At 42.0% G+C, this 22,224-nt stretch overlaps 1 protein-coding gene across 1 annotated transcript in view; it reads right to left on the bottom strand.

Annotated features, from left to right (window-relative positions):
- Nucleotides 1-21,236, bottom strand: part of LOC135434951 (uncharacterized) — a 57,188-nt gene extending 35,952 nt beyond the window's left edge. The window contains exons 1-3 of the mRNA XM_064691769.1: nucleotides 21,174-21,236; nucleotides 13,582-14,389; nucleotides 7,618-9,689 (exon numbers count right to left, since the gene is read on the bottom strand). Coding sequence (XP_064547839.1) covers nucleotides 7,618-9,689; nucleotides 13,582-14,310 — 2,801 coding nt within the window. The 5' untranslated portion in view covers nucleotides 14,311-14,389; nucleotides 21,174-21,236. The remainder of the gene's footprint in view (nucleotides 1-7,617; nucleotides 9,690-13,581; nucleotides 14,390-21,173) is intronic.
- Nucleotides 21,237-22,224: the final 988 nt, after the last annotated feature.

The following is a 22,224-nucleotide window of genomic DNA, read 5'->3' as shown; positions in this document are numbered from 1 at the left end:
AAATCAATAAAAATAAAATGCGAAATAAAATCAAATGAAAAGAAAAGGTGGGGTAAGCGAGGGGAGTTTTATGCATATAAACATTTCATTTATTTGCATACACATATTTATTTATTTATATGCTTATTTGCAAATTATGCTCAGCTGCTGTGGGGCACGACAGAACCCAGCCAGAAGGGGCGGGGCGGAGCCCTATTGTATTTTATATAAAAAACAACAAAAAAACAATAATAATTCTCGTAATTCTCATTTGTTTGCGAGCGGCATTGTGCGCAATGTCTGATGCCAGAAATTCACAATCAGACTTTCGGGCTTTGTTCTCTTCTCTGGCCAAATGGCATTGAACTGCGTTGGCCCAAACCGAGTGCGGCCTAAAAGAAGAAGAAGAAGAGCCGGCAGCAACAGCAGCAGCAGCAAAAAGAGAAAGAGCCCGCAAACGTTGCCAAGTCTCGAATTTTCACAGCGCTCAAGGCCAGTGCCAAAGCAGTTAAGAAACTTATTAAAGCCTTTTTGGCACAAACACAAACACACACACACACACACACAAATCCAAAAATGTCGCTAATTGCCCTGCCCCAAAGAAACGAGTTTCTAATTTCTTGGATTTTAGATTTGCGGCCAAATTGGGGTTTGGGTCTGTGTGTCAATCGGCGAGACACAAATCCCAAATCCAAATCCAACTCCAAATCCAACTTCAAATTCGAATTGCAATTGATTGAGGCGAATTCAATAAGCCAATGCAACAGTTTGTCAAAGAGTTGTCTGCCCTTTGGCATTGGCCCTCGACCAGGCACACGCTCAGCTCTGTCTCTCTGTCTCTCTGTCTCTACCTTTTGCTCTCTCTCTCTCTCTCTGGCTCTGTCTGTTGGCAACTTGTTTGCGACTCGTGTCTCGCTGCGTTTTCTATTTGCTGCTGCTGCATTTTGCCGGCTCATTGCAACTTGGCCCGAATGCATTTTCTATACAAACAAACTGCACAGCAACAACAAAACCAACAACAACAACAACAGCAACAACAACAGCAACAACAACAACAACTGCAGCAGCAGCAGCAGCAGCATCCACCACAGCAGCTAGCCGCAATTTGGTTTTCTGCTTAAGGCAGCCACTGTGCACAGTGGTCTCTGCTTATGCAAAACAGCTCACATTTCGGCATGAATGAGATTTTACTTAAGGTAAAATTAAGAAGAAAGAACCTTTATATACACTAAGCTACAAAATCAACAAAAGAAAAGAAAATTGTTGCTCCCATTTATATGTAAAATTATTGCTAAATTTGATCCGGCGACTTCTCGCTAGCCAGTCCGACGCTAAGTCACTCATTACAATGACGCCACTTTTATACAGTTAAATAGCGTTATACAAGCTTTGACCCCATTTGAAGCTTGCATTTTCTCTGCTATGAACCAAAAGGAAGCCTTGCTACCAATTTCATCTCCATAACTTTTATGTTTTGTTAACTTTTTTGTTTACTTTTCTACTATTTTTTAACTTGCATTGCCTTTTGCTTTGAGAACACTAAAAAACTAGTATACAAATATAAAAACTGAACATTTTTGCAGAATTTAAACCAGCGTCTTCTCCCTTGTTGGTCCGACTCTCGTACACCTATATATATATATACATATTTACACACTTAAGTGATTGTTGTTGATGTTATTTATGTCAGCCAACTTTTTTGACCCAATAGCAAATTGATTGTGGCTGAAATTGAATCAGCGACTTCTCGCTTGCTGGTCCGACGCCCGAGCAGCTAAGCTACGCAGCCTCCTTACATTATGTTTACACATTTGACTAGTTGTTGTCGCTGTTTTCTATGCAAACTTTGACTGCTGCATTTTCCCATTTTCATTGCCATCTATTTATATAGAAATCATTTATTTTGGTAGCTTTCAGCCCAGTGTGGCAGCATTTTGGTGACGTTGTCGTCTGCATTGGTTCTGCACTTGGACAACGACAACAATTTTGCTTTATTGGCTTTATTGACTTTTGTTAAGTTCTCGTCTCGCTTCGCTACGTATCTTTTTTGGCTTTGGCAGCGAGTATCTGTGGGATGCGGTTGCCAGTCTCTAGTGCCAAAGCGGACAAGTTATTTAGCCGTTTTATTTCTACTGCCACTGCTGCTGCTGCTGCTGCTGTTGTGGTTGTTGTGGTTGTTGTGGTTGTTGTGGCTGTGTTTGTTCTCTTATAAAAATAAATAAACCCAACACCGCCAAATCAGTGAAAGAGCGGGCGGCGGCGTTGCACTCCAGACTGAGCCGCGAGGCTGGACAGCAGGACCACAGACAAAAAAAAATAAAGACAAAATAAAACTGGAAAGTTGTTTGGTCAGTTGCTGGCCGAGTGTTTGGCATAGGCCATGATTGGATTTGATAGATGTCTATATATATATATATATCTATTCCATAAAGAAAATCGCTCAATTGTGCAACTGGCTGTGTGGCAGGTAACACAAAGTTAGCTGTAAATGTGATCTAGCTAGACGAAAAACTGTGTCAACTGAGGCAGCAACAGCAGCGGCAGCAGCAGCAGGAGATGCGTGCCACCAAATGTTGCAAGCAAGCAAAACTGGCTGCTAAAGTGCCAGATACAGAAAAGCGACACACAGATACACACACACACACGCACACACACAACAGATCGAGGTGCTGGGGCAGCGCGTTCTGCAACTCGAAACTTGGTTTTGCTTTTCCGTTTGTTGTTGTTGTTGTTGCTGCGGGGTGAAATCTGGTTTTCAGTTGACTTTTAGCTGGCAGCTTGAAGTTGTTTTATTTTTTTTTAATTTTTTTCTCCTCTTTTTAGCGCTTTTGCATTTGCATTTTGTGTTGAATCATCCATCGATGCCAGGCGCGTATCTTGCAGATACTTTTTATTTATTTTTCTGTATTTTTTTTCTGTCTTTTTTTTGGGTCTTTGGACTCGCAAATTTGACACTCACTTAAGGCAACCGGTTTTCAGTTCAGTGTCAGGCGCCATTGAAACGCAAACGCGAATGCAATTAGCCCGAAAGTGCCATAATTAACATGAGAGACACGCATCTAATAATGATCATAAATGAATTACGTATTTGATTTACGAGCGTTTGCGCCGGGCCGGCTTAAAGCCAAAATTTATGATAACATGGCCAGAAAGCACTTAAGTCAGCATGCGCTACGTTTTTAACCTCAAGATACGAAATGCGAAAGTGAAAGTGGCCGAAAACTTGCACTCCAAACACACACACACACACACACACACACCCGACCTCAACTCAGGCAGCAGCTCAAACTCTGTCTAAGTACACATGTAACTGTATCTGTATCTGTATCTTTAGCTGTAGCTGGCTTTGTATTTGTATCTGTATTCGTATCTGTATCTGTATCTGCATCTGCATTTGTATCTGTATCTGTGTCTGTTAAAGTGATTTTTATTGCTGGGCACACTGTTTTCTTTGCTCTTTTGTTTCGCATGCTTCAAAATCAAAATTAAATCCTATGAAAACAAGAGTGCTTTAAACAAAGGATGCCCGACTGACAGATGCCCTGTTTTGGCATATATAGAATGTATATACACAGAAACATGTATACTTTTACAGGCAGGCTGTTCTTCTCTTTTCCACAATCTCTACACTCTGGGAAATCAATTCTCAAATCAAAGAAAGAGCTGTTCTTCATCTTTCCTCAAACCTTACACTCTTTGGAAAATCTATTCTCAAAGAACTTCTCTGTTTATTCTGCGATTGTAATGAACTTTTCAGGATTGTATTTAATTGTGTATATATACCGAAAATCTTAAGTCTGGATATTTAGAAACACGAACTAGGATAAGTCTCAGCAGCTCTCTGTTGTTTATTCTATATGAGCTCGAAAATGTCTTCAGCTGCCTGGAAACAGCTGTATATCCCCGTTTTAAACATTCTCAGTGGCTGCAGGGTATGTTAAACACAACAAGCGAACTGCTGCGGTGCTGTGGCAACGTGAGTTCAGCATCACGTTTCCTTTTTATTGCCTGCTGTTTTATTTTCTTATTTTATTTTTATTAAGTATCACAGTTGTTTTTGTTGTTTTCAGTTTTCAGTTTTCATTTGGGGCTGTTGTAATTTTTGTTGTTGTTATTTAATGATTTAAAGATTATGCACGCTCTGCCCGCCACACGGACAAACGGACAAATGGACAGACGGACAGACGGACGGATGTCTGCCCTTTTACAAAGCCCCCCAAAGCTTCAGTTTTCAACTCCTGACGGCCCCTGACAAAACTTTCGCTTTTTTAACACCTTTACTGGCCTTTTTTTTGTTCGCAATAAAATAAAAAGTAAATCTCAGAGAGAGAGAGAAAGAGAGGGAGAAAAAATGGTGTAAGAGCATGTTAATTTGAAGCGAAGGTTGAAGGCGTTAAAATTGCAGATAAAAGTCGCGGTTTGCCGGCTTCAGATCCGTTTTGTTTGGCCAGAGATTTTCGGTTGGCTGTGTCGGGTGTGTGCCGGGTGTGGGGTATATTAAGCTGTAACACTTAATGCGGCATAAGCGAAACATTGTTTAAAGTAAATAATTCATGAGCTGCTTTTCAAATTGAACGCGAGCACATTTTGCGTAACTTGTTAACAGCTAAAACTTTGACAGAGGGATGCTAACCTCTAAGCCATACCCTGTAAAAAGCAGCCAAAAACCGGGAGTATATATTCCACTTGTAAAATCATGTACTCTACAGTCCATATACTCCCTTTCACACAAGCTAAACAGGGCATCCGAATGCATCTGTTTGTCACCCATCGCACACCTGAGATACGAGCGCAAATTGTGTTAGCAAATCATCTTGAATGACGCACAACAACAATTCGCTCGTATCAACAATTTTAACCCATTTTTAATGCACCTCAACTCATAAATATGTGCAATTATTGAAGCTCAGAGACACGCCTCAGAGTCGAACAATAAACAATTTGGAACGACAAAGTAATTGCAATTATACAATAGATAAAGCACAATTAAAATTCAGAAACACGATTTGCTCTTGACTCTCGACTGGAAACTCGTCAAATGTCAAACGTGCAAATGGGTTTGCGATATCTCCATATTTAACTAAGTAATGGGAGACAACAATTCTCAAGTCCGGCGCATCCAGCCAAATACAGAGACTCAGATACAGCTGGAGAAAATACAGATACAGATACATATACAGATACAGATACAGATACAAAATTTGTGCAGTCATGTGAAAAACTGGTTCTGCGATTCTCGAGCAACGATAGATAAATGTTTATAGTAATAAATGCGTGGGAAAAATACTAAAAAAAAACATATACAGCAGCTTTATGGCATATAGCTCTATATATATATATCCAGCTCTCTCTCTCTCGCCTCTCTCTCTCGCCTCTCGCTCTCTCTTTGTTTTTCTCGGAATAACAAGTACAATAAAAATCGCCAGTCAGCGCATAGTGAGAACAAAAGCCGCACAACAAAGCACACACACACACACACACACACAGAGAGATGAAAAGCACTTACACACACTTTTCGTACCTGGGCAAAACTGTGATTTAAGATCTGCAATTAGAGATAAACCGAAACTCATTATAATCAAAATGAGTTATAGAAAGGACGGCGAGACAGAGACAAAAACCGAACAACAAACAACAAAAAAAACACAGCGTACACTGCGCCAAAATATTGCCAAACAATTTAAAACGATTTTTTATACAAGCAACAAACCGAAACTTGAGAAAAGTTAAGTCCGAAATAATTAAAAAAAAAGAAAAAACTAAAAGTAAAAGGAAGGTGGAAAAAAATGCAAGCTGCATCGAACCTGGGTCTCTTGTTTAACAGCCAGGCGCCTTGTAACTTGGCTGTTTATGGGATGAAGAGAGAGAGAGAGAGAGAGAGAGTGAGGGAGAGAGAGAGAGAGAGAGCATTAACATTAACAGGGAAGCAGCATTCATATTGGGAGTGAAGCAATCTTGACTTCCATTTCGAAGTTAATATTAATCAAATATAAAACAAAATGAACTCCCAAAACTGAACCTTAAGCTACGCTTTTTCTTGCCGTGTAACAGACACACACACAGCAGAAGATAATAATTATGACTAGGTGAACTCTTGACAACAACTTGTAAATTGGAGCTCATGTTTTTGTTTTCTATTTCTTGGAAACGCTGTCAACTCTCCGAGATTAATTTAACACCAACGAAAAAATTTAGTTGACCCGGGTCGCTTCTAGGCCGGCGACTAGCCCCGAAGAGAGTCAAATCATGCAAGAAATTTGTTACCGACATTAAAATTACCATCATTATAATGTCTGCTGTCTGCCTGCCTGGTCCCAGTCTCTGTGGACGACGTCTAACACGAAGCAGGAAGACACATGGCCGGTAAAACGGCAAGCGGTAAGCGGCACAAAAAGGCAAAAAGCGATGTGCGGTAATAGAAAATGTCGAAATAGACATGAGCAACAGCAACAACAACAACAGCAACAGCAACAACAACAACAACAACAACAACAACAACAACGGCAATAACAATGAGAGCTGCAAAAGCGGAGGCTAAACTAAAAGCAAACATGAAACACGATAAAGTGAGATTTTTCTGATACTAAACGGTAACACACATGCAATACCCTGTAATTTGATGACTAGTTAAAAATATAAACTAAATATTGATAGCTCAAAAATAACGAAAAATATGACACGTAAGCAAAATACGCTGTAATTTGATGCTCAGGTAAATTCATTGATATGACCACTTGTTAAAAGCTCAAAGCACAAAATTAGCTGTAATATGGCTACTTATATATATATATATATATATATAAAACTTTACGTAACGTAACTTATCATAAGTCACGTAACGTAAGGTATCGTAAGACACGTAACTTATATTATAATCGTTTTATGGATAATACTACTCATATATTGACTATCCGAACTGCAAATCAAATAAATTATTAGAGAGTAAATTAACGCAACGAGCATCACGTCTTAGACATCACATAATGGGCGTCACTTAACGTTCATCACGTAAGGACGCGAATTGTTATTAGATATATTAAAACGATATAACTTTTAAAAAAAGTTGAAGAGTGTTTCTTGTCGATAAATTTGTATGTCACGTAAGAAATCTTTAAATCATTACGTAACGTAACAAATCATAGATCGTTACGTAACGTAACAAATTTTCAATAGATCGTTATGTAACGTATTACATTTTCGATAATGTAAAAAATTTTCAATAGATCGTTACGCAACGTAACAAGTTTTCAATAGATCGTTACGTAACGTAACACTTTTTTGTCAATGCCTCAAGGTTCTACTGGCGACAGCTCTCACTTTCTAGGTGCTACAAATATACCAGCCAAAAATCTAATATTGAACTAATAAAAGCTAAAGCTTATGAAACTTGTAGATCTCATTATGGCACACTAGCACATACAGCCCCTTTGAGTAGTTTCTACAAGGTATCTGGCTGAAACACGAGCGCTTGAATGGAAAGGAAAATGGGCTTTGCAGTGATCGATGATGCCAGAGGTGAGAGTTGACGCTGAAGCTGAAGCTGACGGACAGCAAATAGACAAAGAGCTGGAACTGGAACTGGAACTGGCACAGAAACTGGATTTGGAATTGGAATTTGTAGATGGTATTGGAACTCACCTGCGCATGATGGGCAGCGGCAAGGTGAAGCGTCCATCACTCATCAGCGGTGCGGCGCCCGGCAGCGGCACCGTCGATATAACCGGAGTCAACAGTGGCACGGGCATTGGCACGGGCGCTTGCGGCGGCGGCGGTGGCGGTGGCAGCGGCGGTACGGCCGCCTGGGGCGGTGGGGGCGGTCCGCCGGCGGTCAGGGCGCTGTACGGCGGCGGGTAGTGGCCGTGGCTGTGCAGAATGTCCGGCAACAAGGCCCGAGCCAGGCCCAAGGCAGCCGGATGCGGATGTGGATGATGCAAGTGGGGCGGTGGATGCAGGGGCGGCGCGTGTTGCCGACGCGCATGGTGAGGGGGCAACTGTTGCTGATGCAGCTGCAGCTGCTGCTGCTGTTGCTGGCGGCGCTCGCGACGTTCGCGGCGACGTTGCTCGCGTGTGCGCAACTGTTGCTGCTGCTGCTGCTGCTGCGCCTGCAACTGTTGCTGCTGCTGCTGCGAGCAGTTGCCGTTGCTTAGATCATCCGTTTGGCATTCGGTAGAGGTGAAAGTGCGTGGGGGCGTGGCATTCACATTGATTACTTTGACACTGTTATCAGCACTGGACACATTCACATTATTATTAATACAATTATTATTATTAATATTATTTAGATTATTATTATTATTATTATTGTGGCTGCTGCTGTTGCTCACACTGGCACTTGCAACATGTTGCACATCCACTTGCGTATTTTTATTATTATTGATATTATTATTTAACTTATTTTGTACACTTGCACTAAACACTTTGGTTGCTGGCACACAATTATTAATCGCAACAATGCTGCTGTTGTTGTTGTTGCTGCTGTTGTTGTTGTTGCTGGGGGTGTTGCTGTTGCTGTAATTGCAATTTACGACACAAACAACGTTGTTGTTGTCTTGTGTTGCAGTTGTTGTTGTTGTTGTTACTGTGGCTGTGCTTGTGGGCGACGCGACACAAACCTGCTGATTACCGTTATTAGTACCGTTATTGTTGCTGCCGCTGCTGCTGCTGCCGTTGTTCACTTGTATCGTCAGACTTGGCTGACGCTGACAGGACTTTGTTGCCGCGGGCAATATTGCAATGTTGCTGATGCTTTTGGCATTGTTGCTGCTGTCGCTGCCCGTCTTGTTGTTGCTGAGAAAAACGCTGCTGCTGTTGCTGCTGCCAACTGTTGTTGCAGTTTGTGTTGCTGCCGTTGCTGTTGGCGGCGGCGGCGGCGGCTCTGCAGCCACATTTAGACGCATCGTATCGCTATCGATATCGATATCGCTATCGTTATCGCTATCGTTTGGCGCCTGACTCAGGCGATGCTCGAAGAGACTTTCACTCGCGCGAAATTCGGCATACAACCGTTCGAGTTCTGCCAAACATTTGTTGGGCCGCAGCGCGTCGCTGCTGCTGCTGCTACACGAGTTGTTGTTGTAGCGCCCCCGCGACAACCACGACGTCAATGTTTGAATGTTGTTGTTGTTGTTATTGTTGTTATTAGTATAGTAACTGCCGATTTGACGCACATCTGTTGTGTACGCGCCGAACGTACTCGAGAGACTGATCGCTGCCGAGCGAAACTCGCTTGAACAACCACTGAACGCCGTCGTCGCTGCTGCTGCTGCTACTGCTGGTGCTCTCTCCGCTGCTGACGCGTGCTCTCTTCGACTGCGACTGCGGCTGCGACTGAGAGTGCGATTGGGTGCTGCTGCTGCTGCTGCTGCACAGGAAACAGGTTGATTGACCTGCACTCCAGCTGCGACTGCGACTGCGACTTCGACTCCGACTGCATTTGTGCCTGTTTCCTCGTTTGCTCTGGTTGTTGTTGCTGCTGCAGTTTTCGTTGTTGCCATTTCTTGCTCATCGCCAACGTCGTTGCCTTTGTCGCTGTCGTCGTTGTCTTCTTTGTCGCCGTTTTCATTGATAATGCAATTCGCTCTGCTGCTGTCGCTTTGATTTTCTGCACTTTGTTGTGATCTTGCATTCGTCTCTGTTGGCTTTTGCTTTTGACTCGTTACCGTTGTTGCCGTTTCTGTGTCGTTTATCGCTGGCGTGAATAATGCGCAGTTCTGCAAAGAGCGACAAAGAGATAGAGAAAGAAAGAGAGAGAGCGAGAGAAAACGTCAGCTTTGCATTAGTCAAATGACAAGATTTAAGTTTCAAGCGCTAATTAATGTTAATTGCTGGGGGATTAGCCAGTGGCCAAAAAAAAAAAAGGTGACAGCGGCCACACAGGGCCAAGTAAGGACGTCGACTGGCGGCAGGCTACCAGCAGGCGCATAAATGTGCGCCTAATTGAATTAATTAAGCCAACGCATAAACATAAAATCGTCACAAGTAATTGTTGTTGTTGTTGTTGCTGGTGCTGCTATTCCTGCCTGGCGTCTGCATGTTTGCTGATAAAGTTATTGCTGTTGTTGTTGAGGCTGCATGACTTACTCTCACTCTAACGCTCGCCCGCTCAATCCCTCTCTCATACTAATGTGCACACAGGCAGCAGGCTTAGCGCTAGAGATGAGCGCTTGGCGTGACATATCGAGCACGAAAATGCGTTTGCTTTGCTTTATTTATTAAAGGCTCTAGCTGCTTGTTATAGCAGTATATAATAATATTATTATATTTCAGCTTCTCATCTCTAACCCCCTCCCTCAGCCCACATAACTGTTAGTGTCTGCCTGTGCGTGCGTATGTGAGTGTGTGTGTGTGTGGGCTCTAATTATGTTACGCTGTGTTACTTGCATTAATTACGTCACAGAAATATAATGTGATTTACTGTTAGCTCTAGTGCTGCTGCTGTTGTTCTAGGTGCTGCTGCTGCCTATGTCATTGTTGCTGCTGCTGCTGTTGTTGCTGTTGTTGTTGTTTTGCTGTTCATTCTTGTGCAATAGAGATTGCTGCTAGTTGCAATCAACACAGACCGCCCCAAAAATGACCCAAACTCCCATCTAACGGTCTCTGACTGCAAGCCAACTTCATAATAAATGTTTTGTCATGTTTTCTTTGTTTTTTGTTTTTTTTTGTCCACATGGGTAATTTTAGAGGTTATGTGGGGCATTATGCTATAATTATGTGGCACAGTCATCGTCATAGGCTAAAGCCCCAAGGGTTTAATTAATGTTTTCTGCTCTCAGAACCGGTCTTAAAGTAGTCCGTTTTTTTTAAGTGTTGCAAATAGCAAACAAAGCGAGTACAGGCATTATAAATCTAGCGTACTACCCCTTGGCTTGCACATTGTCCATCGATTGCAACCCCTAAATAACTACCTCTAACTATCCTGTCAATTATGGCGGCAACCCTGCACTACACATATATGCATGTGTACAAATCGAATATGGCAAGGGGGCATATGGCACACAATACACTCAGCGAAAAGGCTTGAATTAAGTAAGAATTAAGCAATATTTCTCAATTGCAAAATTTCAGACTTGAAAAAATTACTTTAAATAAGATTTTCTTTATTTATGCTATTGCGACTTGCATTTGGAATATTTATTATATATATTTCCGTATTCTTTTCTCTGAGTGCATGTGTGTATATACATATAAGCTATATAATTTACTTAAATACGTTCACAGTTTTTCTCTTTGTTCTCCGTTCATTGCTTTGTGGTCAATTTTCCATTTCGCTGACGCAACAACATAAACAAATTATGATAGGAGTCGAGAGATATAAATTTTAAATGCATATTTACGAGTCCATTGTAGACGCTCGTCCCACTGGCAACATAACGGAGCGACCCGCACGCAACACACAGCCCGCACACTGCGCCCCCTCACCCCTCACTCCTCCCTCACTCGAACCGATATCGATACCAATTACGCTGGCAATGTCGATGCTGATGCTAGGCGACATCTGGCGCTCTCTCTTATCGAAGTCGCGGGGCGGCACTCAAGGGCCTAAGTGAAACATTAGCTCTTATCGGAGAGCGCAGTAGCTGTCAATGGGGGGTCGATAATGGACACCCTCCGCTCCGCTCCACCCCTCCTCGCCCCTCCTCATTCACATCAGCCTTGACATCAAATTTGATGGCGCCACATTTGGCGTCCAAGTGCGTGCAGTGTGAGAGGGGGCTGTTGCGCCACCAAGGTGACAATTTTATGAGGCGCCGCACAGACACCAGGGTTGTCGCTGTCGTTGTCACTGTCGCATGTACATAAATCGCACAACAGATAATACCCATTATTATAGGGTACCGGAAAGAACAGTTAAATGACCCTGATTTGATTCAAATAACAACTGAACGACAATTTGAATCCCAGGCTTATGTGTAAAAGAATAACATGAAGTAATAGCCTTATAGACATTTGGCTTAGAACTTATGAATACTTTTCTTCCGATCGATTGGTTAAAGGTTTGTTATAATATAGAAAACTGATTAAATAGGAGTATCTGATATATTCGAACAATTTTGAATCGCGCAATTCCTGAGTTTGGTCAAGATATCCTAAGAAACTGAAACATTTTCGATCGATTCTGCCTATATGCTATAGTAATCCGTTCTCGAAATAATTAAAGAATAAAAGTCTTTTCATTCTTAGCCGAAAATTTTTATGGCAGCTATATGTTATAGTGGCCTAGCCGAATTAAATCATATAGAAAGTCATCGATACTCAGACTCTAATTTATTTATCAGCAGACAGACATGCCCCATATATGTATATTCAAGATCAGAAATACATATAAATACTAGCGGGTATAGCGGGTATACAAAATTAAAGGGCCAAGCGTCGTGGAAATCGGATGAGGTTTTACTGAGTTATGGGGGTGGGAAATCTTGGCCGCTGTCTATATAGGATATTTGAGCGTACCATTTTTACATGAAATTTGACCAAGAATCATGTTACCACATTTAGATACCAAATTGATATAGAAGCCAAGCCATGAAAAGATAACCAAACCTTATGGAAATCGGATGAGATTTGGCCGAGTTATGAGGGTGGAAAATATTGACATGTCTATATAGGATATTTGGGTTACCATTTTCACATGAATTTCGACCAAGAATCCTATTGCCAGATTTTGAGGCCAAATTTATCTGGAGCCCAAACGATGAACAAAAAGTCAAACCTTTTGAAAATCGGTTGAGTTTTGACCGAGTTATGGGGGTGGGAATTTTTGACCTATGTGTATATAGGATATTTAGGGTACCATTTTCACATGAATTTCGACCCGGAATCATGTGTTCAGATTTTGATGCCAAATTTATCTAGAGGCCAAACGATGAACAAAAAGCCAAACCTTTTGAAAATCGGTTGAGTTTTGACCGAGTTATGGGGGTGGGAAATCTAGACTCATGTCTATATAGGATATTTGGGTTACCATTTTCACATGAATTTCGACCAAGAATAAAGTTGCCAGATTTAGATGCCAAATTGATCTACAGGTCAAACCGTGAACAAAAAGACAACCCTTATGAAAATCTGTTGAGTTTTGACCGACTTATGGGGGTGGGAAATTTTGACCTATGTCTATATCCTATTTGAGGGTACCATTTTCACATGAATTTTGACCAGGAATGATGTTGCCAGATTTAGATGCCAAATTGATCTAGAGGCCAAATAATAAACAAATAGCTAAACTTCGTCGAAATCGGATGAGATTTGGCCGAGTTATGGGGGTGGGAAATTTCAACCTATGTCTGTATAGGATAATAGCGGGTCTTGCCCGTAGCACGTTTGGAATAACTTCTCTCAAAGATTTTTGAAAATTAGTTTTAAGCCAACGGACAAATACAGTGAAAAGTTTAGCTTCCCAGCTCTGACAGTATGGGTCAGTCAGTCAGTCTGTCAGTCAGTCAGTCAGTCAGTCTGACAGTCAGTCAGTCAGTCAGGACAAACAGTTTTATATATAGAGATATACCCTATATACGCTTTCTCTGCGTGAATTTCTAGAATCATTCCATTTCATGATATAAATATCGATAACAACATCGATATTTATCGAAAGCAACCTTCACTTACCTGCGATATATAATCGTCCGTGAAGGAGCGCACCAAACGCTCAGCGGGAACATTTGCCGTTAGTTTGGGTTGATCATCATCATCATCATCGTCATCGTCATCGTGTTTAGTTGTTGTTGCTGGGGATCGTTGCGATCTATCACATTGTAGATTGTTCGGCTGGACGGGAGCCAAGCTTGCCCTGGCCGCGCCAACGCCGGAGACGCTCGCCTCGTAGAGGGACTCGTACGAGGGCGGCTCCTTAATGGCCGTGGCCGCCGAGGAACACCATTGGGTGAGTGTGTGCGCCGGACTGCCATAGTAGCTTGGATATGAGTAGCGATTCCGGCTCCGGCTCGTCTTGGCCGCCTCAAAGGCGCAACTAAAACTGGGAAAAGGCACGGGAAGAGGAGCGACGACTCCTGCGGCTGCAGGTGGTGCTATCGATGTCAGTGGTGGGGTCATTGGGGTCAGTGGGGTCAGTGGTGCCAGCTGGCTCAGGGCAGATCGGCTGCAGCTGCCGCTCGTCTCGTAGCTGCTGTGCGATTTGCGCAGCTTGCGATTGAGCCGCATGTCGTCATCGTCCTCCTCATCCGAGGAGCTGGCCGTGGGCGTGGTGCGCTCATAGGGCGTCCAGAGCATTGAGGAGAGCGCCTCCTCAACGTCCGGCGGCCGATGCTGGCGATGATGCGAGGGCGTTGCCGTTGCCGTTGCCCCATGGCTGGGCGTGTTCCGTTCCGACATGGACATGTCTGCTGTCTGGACATTGCTCACAGTTTAGGCTCCTTGCGACGGGCGGTGTCTGTTGGCCGCATGCTGAGCCCAGGCCCTGCCAGAGCGATAAAAAGAAATGAGTATGAGGAAAATCTAACTGGGAAAAACTTTTACCTAAAGCGAATCTCTGACAAATTAAACGCTTCGCAAAATGCTTGAGCACAGAGCCCCAACTTTTCCGGCCGAGCCCTTTTATTTTCCAATTTGATAAATTGCGATTAAAGCATTTAAAAATGCCAAAAAAGAAAAATGAAAACTGTAAAGCAAAACGAAACGAAATACGCCAAGAGACACGAAACATGAAAAACAAGCTTCCGTTTTGTGGCCAAAATATATGCAGAAAAGTTAGCGACGCCAAACTTTTTGGCAGCCTCTTTTGCCCCGTGGCCGGTGCACCTCCCCCCCCCCCCCCCACCCGCACCCCTCACCCTGGCCCAAAAAAAAACTTTGCCACACACACTCGCACACGCAAATAGTTGGTATATAGGCTGCGTCCCATTCGGTTATTCGCATTAGAGCGAGACTCTTTCAGCCAAGTTTAAAGTTGACTGCCAATTTCTGGATACTGAATTGGGAATTCAGCTGGCTGCGTGCTCTGGATTCTCTGGCTCCCGGGGGGGCGAAAAACTGGCACAGAGAAAATGGCTTAACAGCCAACGGACTAAACGGGCAGACATTGAAACGGAAATGGTTGCCCATAGACGTCACTTGAAGCCATTGGGTGCCGTTCCAGTTGCTCTTCTAGCTTCAATTCTTGTCCTTGTTGTTGCCTGCCATTCATGCAACAGCAGCAGCAGCAACAGCAGCAGCAGCAGCAGCAGAGACGGCAGCAACATTCACTGCACACACAAGACGCAGGCAAAGTTTATGCGGCGCATTTCATGATCATTTCTAAATACAGCTCGAACGACCCGACCCAGCTTAGATTTATTTCAGCATTCAGCTCAGCATTTAAGATTAACTTAAAAAAAGTTTTAAAAAAAAAAATTAAATATTTTATAAAAAAAAAAGTATCTTAAAGATTCTCAACCAATATTCAAAATAAATAAATAAAGAAAGCTTTGTAAATTGAAACAATAGATGTTCTCAATATTGATAATAGCTTTTCTCTACCTCTCTCTTTCTCTCGCTCTTTCTCTCGCTCTTCCTCTGTCTCGCTCCCTCTCTCTCTGTTTGTTCTCTCTCTCTCACACTCTCTAACTCCCTCTCACTCGCTCTCTTTCTCTTTCTTTTTAGCTCCCTCTACATCGATTTCACTCTCTCTCTTTCTCAATTTCTATATTTCTCTACTTCTCTATATTTTTCTGTTTCTCCCTTCCACTCTCTCTCTATCCCTCTATTTTACCTTCCTATCTCTATAATTCTTTACATCACTCTCTCTCTCTATCTCTCTACGCCTTTCTCTCTCTTGTTATCTATCTATTTCCCTCACTCTCAATCGGTTTATTTCACGCTCTTTCTCTTTATGACCCTCTCTCTATCTGGATGTCACTCACTCTCAATCTTTCTATTTCACTCTCTCTATTACTGAATTCCACTTTCTCTTCACCATCTCTCTCTCTATGTTTCTATTTCACTTTCGTTCTATTTAACTCTCTCTTTCTCTATCTTTCACTCCCCATCTCCCCCTCTCTCTCTCTCTATCTTTCACTCCCCTTCTCTTCCTCTCTCTCCATGTTTCTCCCTCTATCTCTCTATTTTTCCCCTCTCTCCCTCTGCTCCTCATTCATTCTGTCTCCCTTCCTCTCTATTTTCAATCTCACTCTCTATATCTTTATTTCACTCTCACTGTCTCTCTCTCTATCTCTCCCTATTTTCGTCTCTTTCTCTATGTCTCTCAATTTCACTCCTGGTCCATCTCTTTATTTGACTTTCTCGTTATTCCTTTATTTCGTAATCTCTCTCTCTCCCTAGCTAGCTATTTCATTCTATCTCTCTGTTTCTCCATTAAAAAACTTTAATATTTAAGATCCCACAGACGAGATAATGTGCGTAAAAGTGATGTCTGAAACTTAAAGCATAAAACTTGGGCCGAGCAAAGCCGGGTAACAACTGCTGATTAATTATTAAAAACTTGTGACAATACATACAATCCTCAATATTTCAAAAGTCCAAATCACAAATAAGGCAACATTTTATTTTAATCAGATACCTCGAATTGACAACTGAAATTTGAAGTTCATTTTACTTTTAAGTACGGGAAAATTTGTACTAAAACCCAATTTAAAAAAAGTTTCATCTAAGCACAAAGTTTGGAAGTTTAAAGAAAATGCTATACTAAAAGTAAGAGACTATATAAAATGCCAAGTGAAAGCCACATTGGGTGTAATAATTGGGGAATCAGGATAATGTGCTTGAACTTTCCGATAGATCAAGTTGCCGGCACTTATCATGTGAAGGGCCAGCGTGAGAACCTATTAGCAGCGGCGACCACATGAAGCTGGCTCCTGGAGCTGGCTCTTGGCCGAGACTCGAGCTAAAGTTTTATGTGTTGCATATCCTGAGGCGCTTTGCTGCTCTAATTTTTTGTTCACTTCCGCAGTTTTTTGTGCGCCTTTTTTCTGCTGCTGCTTCTTCTCGCTGAGCTTGGTATTTGGAGTTTGCGACCATTGAGGCCGATGTTTTTGTTATGCTTAAATAAAGATTTGTGTTAGTGTGTTTTTATTCTGTGGCTCGGCAATTGTTGCTCTTGTTGTTGCAATTGTTATCGTTGTTGTTGCTGTTGCTGTTGCTCGGCAAGTTTATGTGCATTGCTGGCCTTCATTGTTGTCATTCCCATTGTTGTCGCTTGGCCAAAATGAAGAAAGGCGCCCAGCAAAAGGCAGCACAAAAGGCGGCCCCACGTTGAAAGCCAGCACACAAATTAATATGTGCAACAATTGTGTGTGTGTGCCAGTATGTGTGTGTGTGTGTGTTTGAGTGTGTGTATAAGACTTGTTATATGCATGTTACCTACTTTTGTGAGCTTTTAATTAACAACAAGTTTGCGCCTCGCACAATGCAAACAAAGTGTCGAAAGCCTTGAAATTTTCACAATTTTCCATGCGGCAGTTTCTTTGTGCCATTTTTAGCAGCAAATGCGAAAATTAATGGAAATAAAAAAACTTTGTCTTATATGTATTTCAATATGAAATAATGCCTGGCTTTAGATGAAGCTTAAGACGTGCGCGGCATGGGATCAATTATTTTAATTAATTTAATTATCTTTGGGATTAGATTGGGATTGATGTAAATGAAATGAAGACTAATCTTGGATTGTGTCTACACTTAGAGATAAATCGAAACTAAAGAAAACTTAAAGAAGCTTAAACTGAAAACTAAAATATCTGAGAATTTATTATTTTAATTAATTTAATTTACTTGGATTATGCCCACACTCAGAAAACTTTGGGATTGATGTAAATAAGGACCTCACTTGCTTACACTCAGAGAAAAATCGAAGCTAAAGATAATGAAAAGTTGTCTGAATAGAATTAAGCTTGAAAGTGAGAATTAAAACTCATTTAAATATGCCAAAATTTCTTAATATAATATAATATAATACCGAACTTAGAGAAAAGTCCCAGCATTTTCTGTAAACTTTCAGCCAAGTTTAAAGTTTCTTAAACCAAGCAACAAGTTTTTAATTCAAGAAATCTTTCCCTAAAAGTATCTTTCTATGCTTCTAAGTACTTTATTGGAAAAACTCCATACTTTCAGATTTATATTTGCATTTTGATAAGTATGTCGAACTTAAAACAAGCTCTTTTATGCTTCATTCAAGAGTTGAAAAACAAAATGAATTGTATTTGAGTTAGTCAAGCAATTTGCTGAGTATGTTGTAAATACTTAAACAAGAAGTGGCCCAAATTATATGAAGCCACGTTAGCTTTCATTTAAGGGAAGCATATCTGTCTATGGAAACAGGCATTCACGCTTCCGACTTCATCATATTCGAGTGCTCACAATTCTCGTTGCTGTCAGCAAGATTTCCGCGCATTTTAAAGAAAATTCCATAAAAGATTTTCTTCAACAAGCGCCGCAATTTGTGCGCGAGCGAAATTAATGCTGTAAATCATAAAAGCAAATAAATAGCAAAAAGGAAAGTCGCAAAAATAAAAAACAAGCAAATCAAATACAAATATTTCGAGGCAAAGTTCTTCTGGAGAAAAACTCCACGTGCTGTGCAAATGTCACGCAAATGAGCAGCAGCAGCAGCAGGAAAAACAAATTTTTGTAGCTGCTGCGCGGAAAATTCAATGAAAATTATTTACGTAAATATATTTTACTTGATTTTTATTTTTTATTTTTGCTATTTGTATTTGTATTTTTTTTTTATATTTATTTATTTGACTAGACGTGCGTCTGTCTGTCAATCGGGACGGGGGCGACGGCTGTGTCCAGGGCTAAAAACTTTTTTCCGCTCTCGGGAATTCAGGCGAGGGGAAAAGTTGTTTTGCCCCGGCGTTGCCATTGACAGCGTTTGTGCCACATTCAGCTGGCAAATTGCTGCCAGTATGTTTGTAATGCAAACAAACTTTATCTAATTAAAGGAACACGTGCTCCACCCACGACTCGCCCTGCTCCAGCTCCAGCTCCTCCCGCTTCTTCAACGTCATCTCCATCTTCATCTCTGTCTCCATCTCTGTCTCCATCTCCATCTCCAGCGACATCTTCATCTTGTGAGCTGCTTTGCATTGATGACGCACTCGAAATGCCTTTTGATGTGTCCTTACCCAACTGCTGCCGCTCCTCCTACTCCTGCTCCTGCTCCTGTTCCTGCTCCTGCTGCTTATTTTGCATTTGCCAACTCGACATATTCGCAAGGCGAGTTCCTGTTCCTGTTTCCTTTGCGCCAAAGTGCTTTGCTGTTGCCCTCTAGGCCTGTCCTCTATCCCAATCGTGAGCTCTCTAGCCCTGTCAACCGGCTGTCAAGTCGGGCCTGAGATCTGTGAGTGTCGCGTGTCGAGTGCCTTTTGAGTTGTTTGTCAATATGTAGACCATTATTCAATCAATATATTGACACACATTTCATTTCGCCCCGCCCCTCTGCCCCGCCCCTTGCCCCAAGGCAGCCAAGTGACGCTCTTCCATCCCCCAGCCCCTCGGCAAAAGCCGGCCAAGTGCTAATCGCAAACAAAGTAGTTTTTGCTTGAGTTCCATTTCGTTTTCGTTCTTTATTTCCCCCCCTTGCCAGCACGACCCGAATTTGATGGCTCGGGGCTGTCTTCGATTGATTCCTCCAATGCTTTGACACACTTCCATATGGCTGACGGGCCCCAGGGACCTTCATTTCCGCTTAACTATTGTGCGTGGCGGCGTCCAGGCCGACTGCCATTTGCCTACCCAGCCCCCCCCCCTTTTCCCTCGCCCGCCTCCCCCCTCAAATTGAATTTGTAGCCCTCTTTTATTTCCTTTCCTTTCCTTTAACTTTACTTTATTTTGTGCCGTAGCTTGCCGTTTCGTGTGTTTTTTAATTTAATTCCACGCTTTTTGCTTGAACCACTTGAAAAGTTTTTATTTTTTTGGTGTAACTAAGCGCCAGGCCGTGGAAATGTGGGCAACGCTGTTGCCAGCCAGAAGTCAATCGAAAAATCAACATTGGCCAAGAGCACGGCCATCAGTCATCAGCCAAAAGCGTTTAAGCCATTTAGACTTTGTTTACTTGCGGCCAGATCATCTCTGTTAAAGTGCTGCCTCTGATAGATGCCCGGAAATAGACTCTGCGGACAGATTTTTACTCAGGCCAAGACTAAATGCGCCTGGCAGCAGGAAGATATGTTGCTCTACACAACGATTCATTTAAATAATAAATATATATATGTCATAGCCCGGCGATTGTCCTTCATGATTGAACTTCATGATATAATAGTCGAATGTTGATAAGAACTTGCTAGCTGCATATTGAAGATTGTGACTGTGGAGTATTTTATGGACAGCCTGGAAAACAAAAAGGTTTCCCATAAAAAAAAAAAAACAAAAATTTGACCGATAATTCCCATGCTTATCATATGATGTAGTAGAACGATATTGGTAAGATTTTATGCCAATTTGAAGAACTTAATAAAACGTCTTATTGCCAAATGTCATCAAGAACTTTCAAGCAAAGTTTTTCAGGCAATAATTCTGCACAGATAGTTCCTATAGCTATATGATATAGTAGTTATATGATTTAGTAGTTATATGATATAGTACTCCGATCCAATCGACTGCAATATAACTATACAATTCCTAGAGCTAAGCTACAAAACTTAGAACAGTTTTCATCAACAAAGCTTTTATGCTCAAAGTCTATTTTGCATAGAAACAGACAGAAGGAAAGAATCGAACTGACCCCGATCAGATATATATAAAATATATATGTATATATATATAATTTTTTTAAGACGCATATATCTTCTTCTTTGCATAACACTTTCTTTGACACACTCTTAATATCATAAACAAGGTTGTACAAATTAAAGCTAATTATTTGAAGCCACAAAAGTTTAAATCTTAAAATATATACAACAAGTTCTTAAGGTGAAAATATAAATTAAATTTTAAATTAAATAAAAATTGGTGATTTATGCAAAATAATAGCAGAGGAAAGGAAGAGAGATTGACTTATAGAAAAACATGTGAGGCGAATTTCTAAGCAGCTGGAAACAAAGCCTTCAGCTTAACGCAATATTCAATTAAACTTTTGCCAGTTGCCCGTTTGCCGGCTTTTTGGGGCAAAAACTCTCGACTTCAATTAAGCAACTATAAACAAGCTGCCAAGCGGGCCAACTGGCAAAAGGTGGCCAGTGGAAAGACAGTTAAGTGTTGCTGCTGCTGCTGCTGCAGCTTGCCCCCGGCCACAGCTCAATTAAACTTACCTCAAAATGCAGTCCAGGCCGGCAAAAGGACTTTAAGTGGCGCGAGAACTTGCAGCAAAAAAAACTTTGTTTTGTTTGGTTTTCTTTTGGTGGCTGCTGCTAACTTTCACTCACAGCTGCAGTTGCCGTGTGGCAGCCGCAGTTGCAGTCTTAATTATGCTAAAAGTGAGGCAAGCAAAAACTGAATATTTACACGGAACGCGTCAATGTCAAAGCCATTAAGTGTGGCAAGTGGCACACTCACAAACACACACACACACACACAGACAAGCACGCACAACAAGTTGATAATATTTGGCTAACGCGGCGTATGCGTAATGTCGCGCGTTTAGTGCATCAATTTGTGGCAGGAAGTAGCTTTCGCTAAAACTCACGTTTGTCTGCGTTTTCGGAATTTGCGGCACGTGGCAGCTGCTGCAGCGACGCGTACGAACTGACTGCCAAAGCTGGCCAAACAGAACGCGAACTTGACTTCAATGGAAAGCCGAAAAACGAACTCAACAGAAAGCGACGCACATTTTGGTGAGTCGGCGCATTGTGTTGCACGTGCAACGGCGGCGCCTTCCAGTCTGTATGTGTGTGTGTGCGTGTGTGTTAGTGTGTGTGTTAGTTTGTGGCCAAATGTTTGTTTACATTTTGCACAGCATCGGCAGCAGCGTGTGGCAGCAGCGTGTGGCAGCCGCATGTGGCAAGTCTCGTGTGCCTGCCATCAATTTTGTTTTGCCTACTTTCGAGAGCTGGCAAATGTGAATTATGACTTTGCAATCGATGTGCAACTTTTGTGAGCCGCCGAAATGCATAAGAGTCTACATCAATTCGGCTTTCAGTTGGGCTTAAATAGGAACCTGCCCCGGCTTCGTCTAGGCCCACATTTGCGGATGCTGCTGCTGCTACTGCAGCTGTCTGCAGTTTAGCTGCAAAATTGAGCAACAAGCTTGTTAAAAATACGTGCAGAATATTAAACAGACACACACACACACACAGCTGCTGCTGCTGCTGCTGCAAGTTGAACATGCCACATGGCTCCGGCAACGCCTCATACATATTTATA

This window comes from Drosophila montana, unplaced genomic scaffold (genome assembly GCF_035044405.1).
Source record: "Drosophila montana isolate Dmon_TW-CO22-7 unplaced genomic scaffold, ASM3504440v1 contig_3468_1, whole genome shotgun sequence".
Lineage (NCBI taxonomy): Eukaryota > Metazoa > Arthropoda > Insecta > Diptera > Drosophilidae > Drosophila > Drosophila montana.
Note: the sequence above shows the minus strand (reverse complement) of the source record. Positions and strands in the feature narration are given on the sequence as shown.